The 17,049-nt window shown below is 38.9% G+C and overlaps 1 protein-coding gene across 1 annotated transcript in view; it reads right to left on the bottom strand.

The window, feature by feature from the left end:
* LOC109936213 (probable helicase with zinc finger domain) overlaps nucleotides 1-17,049 on the bottom strand; it is a 198,378-nt gene that overhangs the window by 87,081 nt on the left and 94,248 nt on the right. The window contains exon 5 of the mRNA XM_048609707.1: nucleotides 6,571-6,754. Within this exon, the coding sequence (XP_048465664.1) occupies nucleotides 6,571-6,754 (184 nt within the window). The remainder of the gene's footprint in view (nucleotides 1-6,570; nucleotides 6,755-17,049) is intronic.

The raw sequence follows: 17,049 nt of genomic DNA, 5'->3' as shown, positions 1-17,049 counted from the left end.
ATACTGAGCAGGTCGTGCAAAATCAAACCAAGTGAAACAAAATTAACAGGTCAGATTAATAACCTTTCATCAAAGGTTTCAGGTCAATGATCTTTTTGTTATGAAAGGTTATCAACCTGAAATGTTAACATTTGTCCAAAGTCTTCAGAGAAATGGCAATCACTATCAATTGCTGCTTTTCTCTTACTTTTTTATACTATGATGGAGCTCTGCATTTCTGGGCCAGATATCTCATCTCAGCTTCTTCCGTGGTGTGAAGCATACCTAAAATCCAACTGCTCCCTCACAGTGCAGGAGTGTCGGGGAAGACAAGACACACCCCTTTCTACAGCGCCAGCTGCCACATGCTGATAAGCAAGAGTTCAAATGTCAATTGTATCAATTGCAGTATGTCCAATTCAGTTTCACAGAAGAAAAGAAACAGTTTCAAAAATAGAAATAATATTTATTGATTATTAGGTAGCCTACATTTCTTTCTTTAGGTGTTCTCCTCCCTCTCTCCCTGAGACCCTCACCCTAACAGTGTTCTTGTCTCTTCCTCACACTCTGATATTATTCTCATTTCTCTGTATGCACATTCCTCTCAAAACCCCTTCACGTGTTCACTTCCCTCCGTCACTCCATGACGACACAGAATCTACTGACATTGGCTGGACTGGAGGCAGGAATCAGATGAAGAAACATTTCTTCACTCAAAGGGTAATGAGCCTGTGGAATTCTTGACCACAGAAGGCTGTGGAGGCCAAGTCACTTAATATATTTAATTAGCTTTATTGTCACATGTACTCATATGAGTACAATGAAAAGTTTACAAATTGCCACTTGCAGCGCCATCTTAGGTACAAAGGTACCTAAGGTACAGATTCTTAGGTACAAATTCTTTGGAAAAAGAAATAGGAAAATAAGGAAATAAAAAATTTAGCAAGGCATAAGAGGCCATAAACCAAACCATTATATTTACAATTACTTCCACAATCAGCAATACATATCTGGTGAACAGAAGGGCATAGCCAATACATTTTTTAAAAACTTAAATAGATAAATCAAATATTTGCACATTCTAACAATTAATTTGTGTGTAATAATTTTTATGTAACATTGATACCAAGCTAGGGACCATGGGTTTCTGCCAAGGGTGTTCATTTGATTAAACAGGTCAATTTCTGACCTGCATATCTGTGAACACAAGGGGCAATATATCCCATCCCTGAGGTAATGGAATCCAGAGAACAGAAGTTGTTTCTTTTTCTTTCCTGCTCTGCCATGGCTGGCTATCTGCCTGACATGTGTCTAAGTGTGATGTATCTTGATGTCACCACTTTGAATGATTAGTCGCAAACTTCTCCCAGTCATTAAGGTTGATGCCCTGTTCTTCAACAGAGCTTCAGAGTGTGGTGAAAGCATTCTGTTTTGTCTTCTTATGGAACTTATGCCATTTTAGAGTAAAAGAACAGGATATAGTGGTGGACAGCTTTTGACCATCCAAAACACCATCCACAGCATCCAAAATACGGAAGTTGATTTTGCAAGTGTTTTGCCAAATACTTGCACAGTATCCTTCAGGAAGGATACGAGTGTTTGGTCTATGGTCCACCAATTGGATCTGAAAGATGCAGAAGGGTCATTGCTGTTTGAAACCTTCTACAAGCCTACTAAAAATGCTGGTAGTGAGTGTTTGACAAGACCAATCTCCACTAGTGAGCAAAAGTCATATTGTACTGAAAAATGATTGTCAGTATGCTCCTGTATATCAGTGGGATCTGATACATGACAATAAGAGTCCTAAAGAAATGCCACCAATATACATATAAACACATATACATGAGAAGGCAAGATACAATAACGTGAATTATTGTCAAACTGAAGTAGTAGTACAGCTGCCAGTTAGATATATAGCAGATGTGGAATAAGGTTAGCCACCGAGGTCTCTCAACATAAAGGGATTGCAGGAGAGAAGCAGATTACATGGAAAGGCCTTGAAAGAGGGATGAGAACCAGAGACTCGGTGGAACAGCACAAACAGACAAGATAGACTTCTTGGAAACCTGACCCAGCAACAGGATTAGCCAGAGATTCTTGTCTTTATTTTTTTAAACATATAGGCCAGAGAGTGTGGAGATGGTCTTCAAGGTAAAATAAACCACAAAGTTAATTCAAGGCAAAAATCCTCAGTTAGCGCTGAAAAGTTGATTTAGCCTCATGACAGAAGAACCGCAGTCAAAAAAAGCATCTGATGGCACAATATTAGCAAGAGAAAGAGGTGACCTGACCTCAACAGGGTAAGCCTTCTGATATGGAGTCATAGAGTCTTACAGCACAAAAACAGAACCTTTGGTTCAAATGTCCATGCTGACCAGGTTTCCTAAACTGAACCAGTCCAATCTGTCTGCATTTGGGCCATATTGCTCTAAAATCCTTTCCTATTCATGTACCTGTCCAGATGTCTTGGGACTTTCTGATTCTGATGGTTGCTGATTACACTGCATTGGATCTATTATAGCATGCAACCTTAATGACATGTCTGGAGCCAACAAGAGAGCAGGCAGTAAGACACCTTACATTGAGGCCATATTTAGAATACTGCATATAATTCTGGTCACCTTGCTATTAGAAGGATGTTGTTAAACTAGAAAGGGTACAGAAAAAATTTCCAAGGATGTTGGCGGGTTTGAGTTATAAAGAAAGGCTGGATAGGGTGGGACTTTTATCCCTGGAACATCAGACACTAAGTAGTGACCTTATAGAGGTTTATAAAAGTAGTGACCTTATAGAGGTTTATAAAATCATTAGGGCCATAGATAAAGTGAATAGCCAAGATCTCTTTCCAATGGTAGTGGAGCCCAAAACTAGAGGGCACAGGTTTAAGGTGAGAGGGAAAAGATTTAAATGGTACCTGAGGGGCAACATTTTCACACAGAGGGTGGTGTGTCTATAAAGTGAGCTGCCAGAGAAGGTGGTAGAGATAGGTACAATTACAACATTTAAAAGACATCTGGATAGGTACAACATGAAGGGAAAAAATAAAGAAATAGCACATGTGCATCTCAGATCTGAAGTTAATAGACCTTGAAGACAAGTTTGTGAATTTTGAGTTTAAAGAGCAATATCAACACATGTTTCTCAAGAGGTTGCATATTAGTGTCATAACTGATTGAATCTCGCTGTCATAGCGGTTTACCAACATCTGATTCACAGGCCTACAGTAACTGAATGCTACCACTTTGCGATAAAAAAATGCCTGTATGTACCCTTGGGCAGATTAAGCAAGGATATATGCACTTTCATGACTGAATGGCCCATCAAAATTTATGGTGAAGATTAATTTTAATCCACCTTAACTAAATAAACGATGCTGAATAGCAGTTAAGAAGCTAGAATGTAGCTGTTGACACTAACTACAAACCAACTATAACTCATTTATGCTATTGCTTAGGATGCCCTTCTTTATTCGTTCAAGGATGTTGCCATTCCTGCCTGGGCCAGTACTCACTGCCAATCTTTGTTGCTCTACAGATGGTAGTGGTGAGCTGCTTTTTGGAACTGCAGCATCCATATGGTTTGGTACTCCCATGGAGCTGTCAGGGGAGGGAGTTCCAGGATTTTGACCAAGTGACACTGAAAGAGCAACAATTTATTTCCAAGTTAGAATTGTGAGTGGGTTGGAGGGAAACTTGCCGTTGGTGGCGTTCTCATGTATCTGCAACTGTTGCCCTATTGTTAGCACTTTGCAGTTATAGCGTCTGATGCCTTGGTTAATGGAAAGTGGTCCAGTCAGTTCCAATTCTTTGAGATGTTTTAGCAGTTTTATACAACTGATAGGCTTGCTGGGCCACCTCAGAGGACAATTCAGAGTCAATCATATTGCTGTGCGTCTGGATCACAAGTAGGCCAGGGCAGGTAAGGATAGCAATTTTCCTTTCCTAAAAGGCAATAGTTAACCAGATGAGTTTTTATGATAATCAACAATGTTTTCATGGTCATCATTAGACTTAATTGTAGATTTAATTAAATTCAAATTTGAACCCATAAGACTATAAGGCATAAGGGCAGAAGCAGGCTATTCGGCCTATCAAGTGTGTTCCATTACTCAACAAGACCGTGCTGATCTGATAATTCTCAACTTCATTTTCCTGCCTTTTTTCCATAAACTTTGATTTTTTTACCATTTAAAAACTGTCTATCCCAGCTTTAAATATTCTAAACAACCCAGCCTTGACAGCTCTGTGATACAGAATTTCACAGAAAGACTATCCTCTGTCTTATCTGTCTTAAGTGAGTGACCCTTTCCTCTGAGATTATGCCCTGTCGTTCTCAACTATCTCACAAGGTAAAACAGCCATTCACCATTTACCCTATCAAGCACCCTAAAAATTTTGTTTCATTTCAACAAAGTCACATGCTATTCTTCCAAATTCCAATCAGCCCAAGCCAAACCCACTCAACCTCTCTTCACAAGAAAATCTCTCCATATCCATAATTAACTTAGTCAACTTTCTCTCGATTCCTCCAATGCCAGGATATCTTTGTTCAGACAAACTGTTCACAGTATTCTAGGTATTGTGGTCAGATTAATATCTTGTATAGTTTGAGAAAGACTTTTCTATTTTCATAGCCCATTCACTTTATTTCAAAGGCCAATATTCCATTTGACTTCCCTAAGGCTGGTAAGCTGGTAAGTGAACTTGGATATAACCTTTTTTGGTTCATTCATGAGGACTATGAATCCCGCTGCAGCTTTCTGTAGTGTTTCTCTCTTTAAATAATATTCAACTCCTCTATACTTCCTGCCAAAGTGTATAATCTCATATATTCCCACATCACACTCCATCTGCCAAATTTTTGCCCACTCATTTAACTTGTCCATCTGCCTCTGCAAATTCTTTGTGTCATCCTCAACACTTGCCTTCCTATCTATTTTTGTGCATCAACAAATTTGGCTCGAGCACACTCATTTCCCTCAACTAAGTCATTAATATATACCATAAATAACTGTGGCCCCAGCAGTGATGTCTATAGTACACCACTGATTACAGGTCACCATCCTGAAAATACACCCTTCATTCCAAATCTCTGTCTTCCATTAGTCATTCAAATTTCTATCCATGCTAATTTACTAACCCCAAAACCACTTTTATTATGTATTCTTGTGTGGTATCAATATATATTACACCTACTGGCTCCCCTTTATCTATCCTGCTTGTTACTTCCTCAAAGAATTCTAATAAATTTGTCAGGCATCATCTCCCCTTTATGAAGCCATGCTGACTGTGCTTCATCATATTATGTACTTCTAAATGCTCTGCTATTGCATTCTTTATAATAGACTTTAATACTTTTCCAATAACATATTAAGCTAACTGGCCAATAGTTATCTGTGTGTAAACAATGGTATACACTAGCAGTTTTCCAATACTCTGGATTCTTGGAAGATTACTACCACTGTGTCCACTACCTGAGTAACTATTTCCTTTAATATCCTCGGACACAATCCATCAGGTCCAGTAGACATATTCATTAGACCCATTAGCTTCCCTAGCTATTTTTTCTCTAGTCATAGTTACTGTATTTATTTCATCACTTCCTTTTGCCCCTTGGTTATTTAGCAGTTTTAGAATGCTACCAGCATCTTTTAGCATGATGCAAAGTATTTATTCAACTCTTCTACTATTTCCTGATTCCCCATTATTGTTTCCCAGCCTCATTCTCTAAGGGACCTATGTTTTCTTTGCTGTCTGTTTTGATATTACTTGCTATTTAGCCCCCAAAATGTATTTTCTCCTTTTTTAAAGTTATCTTTTGTTGGCTTTTAAACTTTCCCAAACATCTGGCTTTTCAATAATCTTTGCCACATTGTATGTTTTATTTCTTTCAATTTGATGTTATTCTTAACTTCTTTGGTTAACCATGGCTGATTAATGTCCTTACTAGGATTATTCTTCCTTACTGGTATATATCAGCATTGTGATTCATGAACTGTTTTCTTAAACATCTGCCATTGTTCCTCAACTGAGTTTTGTGCTAAATTCCTTTCAAAGTTCACTTTAGATAACTGAGCTCTCAGTCCTTTCCAATTATCTTATTTAAGTTTAGCATAGTTGTTTCTGAACTAATTTTCTTGCTTTCAAACTGAATACTAAATTCTAACATGGTATGGCAGGCAAATTTTTTTTAAAAATATCATCCAAACACGTGCCCAACACTTACTTCAGGGAAAGGAAAAGAGGAACCCAGCTCTGCACATATAAGCACCTCCCAACAATCTCAGGACAGCAGTAACATTAGCACAGACTGGGAAGCTGTTTATATGATGATTGCCGGGCTTATAAATAAATGTTAACGAATAATATTGTTTAAGAATCTGAATGGATCAAAGCAACTTTTTAAAGAAAATATCTGGATCATCAAGCATCAGTATAAAAATCATAGACAAGGACATAAATAGTGAGAAACAAAAATCCTCAATTGAACATACCAAGCTCACTTATTTCATTGACCACAAATAATCTACAATATGACTAACACAAATGCTGTACCCAACAGACAGCTTAAATTCTACAGATAATAGCTCACCAGACTTTGCATGTTCCAGATCTCTGTCCATTTGCGATTGATGCGTCGAAGTCCCATGGTTATAAGGACCAGGTGAAAGCCTTCCTGGAGTCTGTAACAACTTGAAATTATATGCCATGGCAGTCTGACGAGCCACAAACCTTGGGTCTAATGCTAATCTGCTCTGGTATCCCAACCAGGTCACCTAAACAAAGTTGGAACAAACATAAGTAACGAGTGCCTTTATATCATATTTCTGTCAAGGACACAGATTTATCAAAAAAGATTTTATTATTATAAATGTGGACAAATAAATAGTACTTAAGCAATTCAAAAATTACAAGTAATGCTACTGCCAAATTTCTAAAATGTTATCATTTGGAAACCGTAAAAGATCTTCAAATGTGGTCATATTTTGCTTTATTTGGAGCATAGTGGAGAAGAGTACAGTTATTTAACAATATTTGCATTTTCAAAAGGAAAACAGAATGCATTTGTAAACATTTACTGCTAATTTGTAAAATAATTTCAAAATTTTCAGTAGCTACTTTTGAGACTACATTTGACATTTTCATTATATCCCTCAGCATCATCAGGCTGTTTTTCACTTTTTGCTAACCGCAGACATGAACAAACATTGTAATGAAATTCTACTGAGCCTGTTATTTGCCTACTTCATAGCTTTTAGACTGAATTTCAATTTCTGTGCTATACAAAAAAATTACAACAGAATGCTGACTGTCGTGGCTTGCTGTTCAAAGTTAGAATGACAGGCATCACTTCATGTCAGCGGAATTATAAAGAGACCCTGCGTGTCAAACCGGGGTAAATATTTGACAGAGTTATACTATTTTGTGATTACAATAGGATAAAATATGATGACTAATTGTTTAGAAGTTACAGCTGCAGTTAGTATTCAGCCCATTTATCAACCATACAATACGTAATTCCTGAAATCTTATTGCATTTAATCCCAGTTTGTCCATTTTATTCTAAGGCAGATTAAACTAGGGCAAAGGAAGATCAAATTAATTTTTTTTCTTTCTGAGCATTATACAATTTTGGAACTCTCTGCTTCAACAGGTGGTACAAGTGGTGTCATTGAATATTTTTAAGGCAGAGGCAGATATCTTCCTCTCAGGCAAGGGAATACACGGTTATCAGGAGTAAAGGGATTGTGGACCTCAAAACACAAAGAGAACAGCAATGATCTTAATGAATAGAGGAGCAGGTTTGAAGGATCGAATGGTCTACTTCTTTTCCTATTTTGTACTTTGTATGCCAACATAATTACATTTTGCAATGGGCTCATATCATGTGACTGCTTCCAAGTCATTTCACCAGAAACGCTAAGGGCAAGGAAGCTGGCTCAACATGAATTTGGCATGTATAGTGAACTACAACAAAGTCATTTACAATTTAAGAAAATATCAGAACCGCCTCATATGGATTTTAGGTTTACAGATACATTTTCCTCATTTGCTAGACTGCCTCCAAAACCTTGCTAATAGTTAAAGGTTTTGCTCACCAGACTACATCGTTTCAATCTAAATGACAATTCTACTCATTTAGTGATAAAACAATCCATAACAGCAGACACAAATTGCATAGTCCTGTCGTTTTAATTCTAAAATAGAAATGAAGATGCATCAGGTGAAAGGACCAACTCGTGGAAACTGTTTGAATATGATATAAATGGATACCAATGCTAAGAATTCAGGGTCACTAGGAAACAGGCTGTTTATAAACGCTGAAGTATTAATGTACCTGATAAGGTGCATTGAGTTTTTGTGGATGGGTGAGCAAAGTCTATAGAGGTACAAGCAGGATGACTCTGTATGTGATTTGATTTAGTAATGCATTGCTCAAAGTGAATGAAAGGCATTTGAAGGGAATACTATGTCAGTTACAGAAAGATGTCCATTTCATTTTTTTAACATCAACAGGGAAACAGGCAATAGAGATTATGATGAACAAAAGGAATACTGAGGTGCTCTTAAATAGATTAAGCTGTGATGATGGTCAAGTCTGGGCATTACCTTGAGGAATGCCTGCAGAGACGTTCTGGATCAGAGATGATGGATCTCAAACAACTACCACCATCTTGCTTTTTGCAAGGTATGACTCCAGGTATGAGCATACCCCCAACACCCTCCAATTCCCATTGACTTCAGCTCCTTGATGTCACACTCAGTTGAATGCAGCCTTGATATCGGGGGCATACATTCTCACCTTACCTCTGGAATTCAGCTCTTTTATCCATATTTGAACCACGGCTATAATGAGGTCAGGAGTTGAGTGGCTCTGGTAGAACCCACAATGAGTGTCAGTAAGCAAGTTAATTCTGAGCAAGTGTTGATTGATAGCACTGTTGATACCTTCCATCATAGGTGTACAATAATTGGCTGGATTGAATTGATCCTTCTCATGTACAGAACATACCAGGGCAATTTTCCACATTGTTGGGTCTATGTCAGTGCTGCAGCTGTACTGGAACCGTTGGATTCACATGGAGTGAATCAAACTGGCTGAAGACTGGCATTTGTAATTCTGGAGACATCTGGAGGAGCTCAGCCTGATTCATCCACTCAGTACTTCTGACAGAAGATTGTTGCAAATCCTTCAATCTTGTATTTTGTACTGATATTCTGGATGACCCCATTATTGAGCATGAGGATATGTATAAACCTTCATCCTCCAGTGAGTTGTTTAATTGTCCACCATCATTCACAACTGGGTATGGTAGGAGCTTATATGTGATCCATTGGTTGTGAAATTTCTTAGCTCTATCTTTTACTTGCTGCTTCTTCTCTTTGACACTCAAATAATCCTGTTTGTAAGTTCACCAGGTTGACACCTCATTTTCAGGAATATTTGGTGCTGCTCCTGGTAAGTTGTTCTGCACGCTTCATTGAACCAGGATTGATCCCGCTAACTTCATGGGAATGGTAGAGTTGGGGATATAATGGGGCATGAGGTTACAGATTGTGGTTGAAATCAATTCCGCTACCACTGGTGGCTCATGGTGCCTCATGAATGCACAGTCTTGAGCTGCTAGATCTGTTTGAAGTCTATCTCATTTAGCATAGTGACAGTGCCACATAATACGATGGAGGGTATCCGCAGAGAGATGTCAGGACTTCATCTCCACAAGGACTGCGTGGTCATCATTCATTCCAATGTCATGGACATATACACCTGGGGCAGGCAGATTAGTTAGGTTGTGGACAAGTCTAATTTTCCCTCTTGTTGGTTCCCTCATCAGCTGCTGAAGTCCTAGTCCAGCAGCTACGTCCTTGAGGACTCAACCATTCGGTCGGTAGTGGTGCTGCCGAGGCACTCTTGATGGTGGATACTGAACTCCCCCACTCAGAGTAAATTCTGTGTCATTGCCACCCACACTGCTTTCTCCAAATGATGTTCAACATAAAAGAACACTGATTCATCAGTTAAAGTGGGGTGGGATGTGACAATCTGCAGGAGGTTTCCTTGCCCATGGTAATGTGTATAATATTTGCATGCCTTCTTTCTGATGCCATGAGACTTCATGGGGTTCCAATCAATATTGAGGACTCCTAAGGCAATTAACTCTCAATATTATACCACTGCACCACTTAACACTTTTGGGTCTGTCCCATCAGTGGTGATGCCATGCCACTAGTGGTGTCAGTATCTGTTATGACACTGTGTGTAAGATATGGTTCTGAGAATATGATATGTCAGGCTGTTGCATGCCTAATCTGAGAGACAAACAATTTTTTCACCAGTCGCAGATGTTAGCAAGGGGGTCTTTGCAGGGTCAATAAGGCTGTGTTTTCTGCAATCATTTCTGGTGCCTTAGTCTGTTCAGTTTCATTCCTTTATGTTGAGACTTTCTATCAGTTGAAACAATTGAATAGCTTGCCAGGCCATGTCAGATGGCAGTTAAGAATCAATCATATAGCTGTGGGTCTGGAGTCATAGTTGGGCCAGATCAGGTCAGAAAATCAGTTTGCCTTCCCTAAAGGACATTAGTGAACCAGATAGATATTGATATTCGACAACGTCTTCATGGTTGTTACTATAGAATTCAATTTCCACCATCTGTCATGATGGGACTCAAACCTAGGAACATTACCTAGATCTTTGTATAACTAGTTCAGCAATAATACCACAAGCCAATTGCCCTCCATGAAACACCATTCTGTGAGGTGTTGATGTGAGCAGCAGCTGTTGGTTGATGAGGCCGAAGATAGTATAATTCAGGGCTCTACAGAGTGGAGGTGAGTTGAAGAACCAGAGCATGGCCAATGTAGAAAGCCTTTTCTGAAAAATGGGGCAGAAACAGTCTGCATAATTAATGACCAGTTTAACATTATCATAGGCATATTTGAAGATTACCCTAAGACACTAAGTGAACAGCAATGTCCAACTCAAATTTCCACAAATTAAGAAGTAAAGTGTTTAGGTGGAAATGTAATATTTGCATGCCTTCTTTCTCTGAGTGGCAGCAGACAATGTGAAAAAGGAGTTCTTTTCCCAACAGTAGCACTTTAACACAGAGAGATTTTCATTAAATTATCCTTTGTTTACCTGCTCCATTTTCTGAAAAAGCAGATTACGCATTTACAGGTAAAACATTAGAGTTATCCTTTAAATAATTGGAACAAGATTAGCATGCATACTGGGAAAAACCAGTGACTACCTGCCAAAAACTGTTAGCTTAAACCACAAATATTCCTGCCCTATGATCCTCTCAGTAGTTTATAAACTCAGCTTTATGGGGAAAGAAAGATTAAGTGGAAAAGAATTAAGATGAACAAAGCTCCATGTATTTATTAACGGGCAAGTGATCAATAAAACTAAGTAGATTACTTGTGTAAATCTGACAGAATCTGTGCTGAAGATGATTTTGTCAAATCAGCATAATTGAGGTGCACCAGTGACCTATGTCATCAAATTAGTTTTGATAACAGAGCTGTCACCACAAAATGAAGACTCCCAACATCATTTAGTTCAGTGTTTTTACTGGCACAGACATGTTCTTCATTTCAAATTCAATTGACCCAGATTTTCATTAATACAGATTTCTGTGTGCAGTGTCAGTTTCACCACTGCATCTCGAGGATGATAATAGCATTCAAACATAAACCACCTGTAATCCATATAGCAATGAATTCTGTAGAATGATCTGAAATGGTGCAATATGGCTTTAATTTCATTCTATTTCAGCTCCTGAACTAAATCACACTTCAGTTCTGACACACATGTAATCAATCACCAAAGGTCCTCAGACAGCACCTTCCAAACCCATGACCACTACCATCTTGAAGGTGAAGGGCAGCAGGTAGATGGGAACACCACCACCTGCAAGTTCACCTCCAAGGTACTCATCATCCATGCTTGGAAATATTTCACAGTTGCTTCAGTGCTGTTGGGACAAAATCCTGGTATTCCCTCCCTAATGGCTTTGTGTATCAACCTACAGTACATGGACTAGAGCTGTTCAAGAAGGCAACTCACTGTCCTTTTCTCAAGGACAACTAGGGATGAACAACAAATGCCAACCCAGCCAGCAACACTCACATCCCATGAGTGAATTTTAAAAAAACAGCCCTGCAAAGCAGGGAATCTTGGGATTTGGTCCAGAGAGTTTCAGCTTTGAATAATCATTTGAATGTCATTGACTGATCTTAAGACAAGGTTCTGACTCCTCAATATCATTCAATGATAACTTTTGGAAGTCATTGCGTGTAGATTTGAGTTGGATAATGATTTCCAACTTTCCTAATGGTGCCAGTTATTGCCTAGAGTTACACACAAAGAATGGTTACATGGACTTATATATATTTTAATATCACTTATTTTTAAGGTTGTTGACTTGCTCGCTGAGCTGGCTTGTTTTTGTTTAGACATTTCATCACCATGCTTGGTGACATCATCAGTGGAGCCTCCGACAAAGCGATGTTATTCTCTGCGGAGTAGAATAACATCGCTTCATTGGAGGCTCCACTGATGATGTCACCTAGCATGCTGATGAAACATCTAAACAAAAACAAGCCAGCACGGCGAGCAAGTCAACAACCTCACCCACCACCCGAGCTACAGATCTTTGCCAACACTTTAAATCACGTATTTTTGAGTTTGCATTTTGGTCTATGTATCTTAAGGGGTTTAATGATTAATTTGTAAAAGTTAAACTTTCTGAAGGTACGGTTTGTGAAAAAAAAGTCAAGAGAGATAGGTCTTGGAGGCTAATGGGAATTTGTTCACATTAGGAGAGTTTTTTACAAGCAGGGTAAAAGTGTAGTATATTAAATTTCAGTTGGAAGGATCCAGAAAGTTGTGTCTTTGGGCTTAGGAAAATCTTTTTGATTTTGGTTTGCAGAGGTTCTGCTTGAAGCTAGACATGTAAAACAGTTTCTCCTGAGGAAAGGAGATAGCTTAGAATTGCTAAGAAATAGGACACCTCAGTGTGAGTTTAGCTTGAAAATTCCAGGCTAGAAGTGTTTGCTTATTTGAAGGGGTTAATTGAAGCTGAGCTCTGATTTATGAAGTTTCAAGGAAGAGGCTATCAGATTCACATGACCAGGACTCAGTAAAGCCTCATAGAGGTAATAGAGAGGGAGTTCTCTCTGGTTTGAATATTGCAAAGAAGTATTGTTGGGGTTAATGTGATTGTATTTTGCTGTGTGTTTTGAAACATTTAAAAATGTGCTAAATATGAAGAGTTTAGTTAATTTTTTTTGTCGTCAATTTTTTGTTTAATAAACTTCTGTTTTATTGCTAAAACCAAATCTGCAGCATTACATGCTTGTGTTTCAGTAAAAGACCGTCTTGTTAAAACTGAAAAAAAAAATCTATCAATCCCAATTTTAGTCTTGAATCTGACTTGTCCAGTAATAAAATGAGCTGGGATCATAATAGTGCCTTTTGCTGATACAGTCCCAAGTATATGGAAAGCCCTTTTGCAACCTGATGCACGGAGAGGAAATGAAGCATAAATCACACTACTATTGCAGATTTGTTTAACATCATTTTATGATGTAGTTTACATAAGAGAACTAGAAATAAAGTCTGCTTTAGTCCAAAAGCTAATAAGAAATCAGTTTTATATTTACAATACCAGAACAGGGCAAGATATATTCAAACTATCTGAAGAATGACATTTACATTGGCACAGTTCCGGTACTGGAGATAATTAATAAGTTGGCATTAAACAGACTGCTTAGATGAATAATTAAAGGATTAGTATTTATAAAGAGGATGAAACAGGGACAATAATTGGTTATGTTAAATGAAAGATGACCAAAATCAGAGCAAGGAAAGGCCTCAGCAGAAAGGAATGGCAATTGTATATTTACTGGTTGCACAAAATTAAATTTTAGGCAAAGAATTTTACTCAAATCAAGTACAATTTAATCTACTGTAAACCTAAAATATCATTTCTTTAAAAGTACATAGACTATGGAAACTGATTTAACTCAATCATTACTCAACTGTCTAATTACTAAACATAAGAACATAAGAACTAGGAGCAGGAGTAGGCCATCCGGCCCCTCGAGCCTGCCCCGCCATTCAATAAGATCATGGCTGATCTTTTTGAGACTCAGCTACACTTACCCGCCCATTCACCATAACCCTTAATTCCTTTACTGTTCAAAAATTTATCTAGCCTTGCCTTAAAAACATTCAGTGAGGTAGCTTCAACCACTTCACTGGGCAGGGAATTCCACAGATTCACAACCCTTTGGGTGAACAAGTTCCTCCTGACCTCAGTCCTACATCTGCTTCCCTTTATTTTGAGGCTATGCCCCCTAGTCCTAGTTTCACCTGCTAGTTGAAACAACCTCCCTGCCTCCACTTTATCTATTCCCTTCATAATCTTATATGTTTCTATAAGATCTCCCTTCATTCTTCTGAATTCCAATGAGAATAATCCCAGCCTGCTCAGTCTCTCTTCATAATCCAACCCTTTCAACTCTGGAATCAACCGCGTGAATCTCCTCTGCAACCCCTCCAGTGCTAGTATATCCCTTCTCAAGTAAGGAGATCAAAACTGCACACAGTACTCCAGGTGTGGCCTCACCAGGACCCTATACAGCTGCAGCATAGCCTCCCTGTTTTTAAACTCCATCCCTCGAGCAATGACAGACAAAATTCCATTTGCCTTTTTAATTACCTGCTGCACCTACTTTTAGCGATTCATGCACAAGGACACCCAAGTCCCTCTGCACAGCAGCGTGCTGCAATATTTTACCATTTAATACTCAGTCCATTTTGCTGTTATTCCTACCAAAATGGATGACGTCACACTTATCAACATTGTACTCCATCTGCCAGACCTTTGCCCACTCACTTAGACTATCTATATCCCTCTGCAGACTTTCAGTGTCTTCTGCACACTTTGCTGTACCACTCATCTTAGTGTCATCTGCAAATTTTGACACACCACACTTAGTCCCCAACTCCAAATCATCTATGTAGATTGTAAACAATTGCGGTCCCAACACTGATCCCTGAGGCACACCACTAGCCACTGACCGCCAACCAGAAAAACACCCATTTACCCCTACTCTTTGCTTTCTACTAGTCAACCAATCCTCTATCCATGCCAATACATTACCTGTAATACTGTGCAACTTTATCTTATGTAGCAGCCTTTAGTGTGGCACCTTGTCAAATGCCTCTGGAAATCCAGATACACCACATCCACAGGTTCCCCATTGTCCACCATGCAAGTAATGTCCTCAAAGAATTCCACCAAGTTAGTTAAACATGACCTACCCTTCATGAACCCATGCTGGGTGTTCCCAATGGGACAATTTATATCCAGATGTCTTGCTATTTCTTCCTTAATGATAGATTCAAGCATTTTCCCCACTACCGAAGTTAAGCTTACTGCCCTATAGTTACCTGCTTTTTGTCTACTTCCTTTTTTAAACAGTGGCGTCACATTGGCTGTTTTCCAATCTGCGGGAACCACTCCAGAGTCCAGTGAATTTTGGTAAATAATTACTAGTGCATTTGCTATTTCCCCATCACCTCTTTTAGTACCCTGGGATGCATTTCATCAGGGCCAGGAGACTTGTCTACCTTTAGCCCCATTAGCTTGCCCAGCACTGCCTCCTTAGTGATAATGATAGTTTCTAGGTCCTCACCTGCTATAACCTTCTTGCCATCAGTTTTCAGCATGTTATTTGTGTCTTCCACTGTGAAGACCGACACAAAATAACTGTTTAATGCCTCGGCTATTTTCTCATTCCCAGTTATTAAGTTGGCCTTCTCATCCTCTAAAGGACCAATGTTTACCTTCGCTACTCTTTTACGATTTACATATTTATAGAAACTTTTGCTGTCTGTTTTTATATTCTGAGCTAGTTTACTCTCATAATCTATCTTACTTTTCTTTATAACTTTTTTTGTGGCTTTCAGTTGGCCTTTAAAGATTTCCCAGTCTACTAGTTTCCCACTACTCTTTGCTTTTTTGTATGTGTTTTTTTTCAATCTGATACTTTCCTTTATTTCCTTAGACATCCATGGCTGACTACCTCTTTTCCTACAGTTCTTCCTTATCACTGGAATATACTTTTGCTGAGCACTGTGAAAAGTCGTTTTGAAAGTCCTCCACTGTTCCTCAATTGACCCACCATAAAGTTTTTGCTCCCGTTCTACCTGAGCTAACTCCTCCCTCATCCCATCATAGTCTCCTTTGTTTAAGCGCAGGACATTGGTACTGGATTTAACCTTCTCACGTTCTATCTGTACTTTAAATTCGACCATATTGTGATCGCTCCTTCCAAGAGGATCCCTAACTGTGAGATCATTAATTATTCCTGTCTCATTACACAGGACTAGATCTAGGATAGCTTGCTCCCACGTAGGATCCATTACATATTGTTCAAGGAAATTATCGCAGATGCATTCTATGAACCCTTCCTCAAGGCTGCCATGACCAACCTGGTTTGACCAATCAATATGTAGATTAAAATCCGCCATGATAATTGCTGTACCATTTTTACATGCATTAGCTATTTCTATGTTTATTGCCCGTCCCACCATGATGTCATTATTTGGTGGCCTATAGACCACACCTATCAGTGACTTCTTCTCCCTGCTATTCCTACTTTCCACCCAAATGGATTCAACCTTTTGTTCAGTAGAACCTATATCATCTCTCACTACCGCCCTGATATCATCCTTAAAAATCAGAGCGACACCACCTCCCTTACCTTCCTGTCTGTCCTTCCGAACAGTTTGATACCCCTGGATGTTTAACTCGCAGTCATGACCCATCCTGCAACCAAGTCTCTGTAATGGCCACTAAATCATACCCATTTGCCATGATTTGCGCCGTCAACTCATCCACCTTGTTTTGAATGCTCCAAGCATTCAGATAAAGTGCCCTTATGCCAGTTTTTGCACCTTCTTTTTGAGTCCTATCACCTCCATTATTAACAGCTCTTGAGTTCTCCTTCCCTTTAACTTTTTTCCTAATTTTCAATGGAGTTGAAGCTTCCT

This window comes from Rhincodon typus, chromosome 21 (assembly GCF_021869965.1).
Source record: "Rhincodon typus isolate 14 chromosome 21, sRhiTyp1.1, whole genome shotgun sequence".
Classification (NCBI taxonomy): domain Eukaryota; kingdom Metazoa; phylum Chordata; class Chondrichthyes; order Orectolobiformes; family Rhincodontidae; genus Rhincodon; species Rhincodon typus.
Note: the sequence above shows the minus strand (reverse complement) of the source record. Positions and strands in the feature narration are given on the sequence as shown.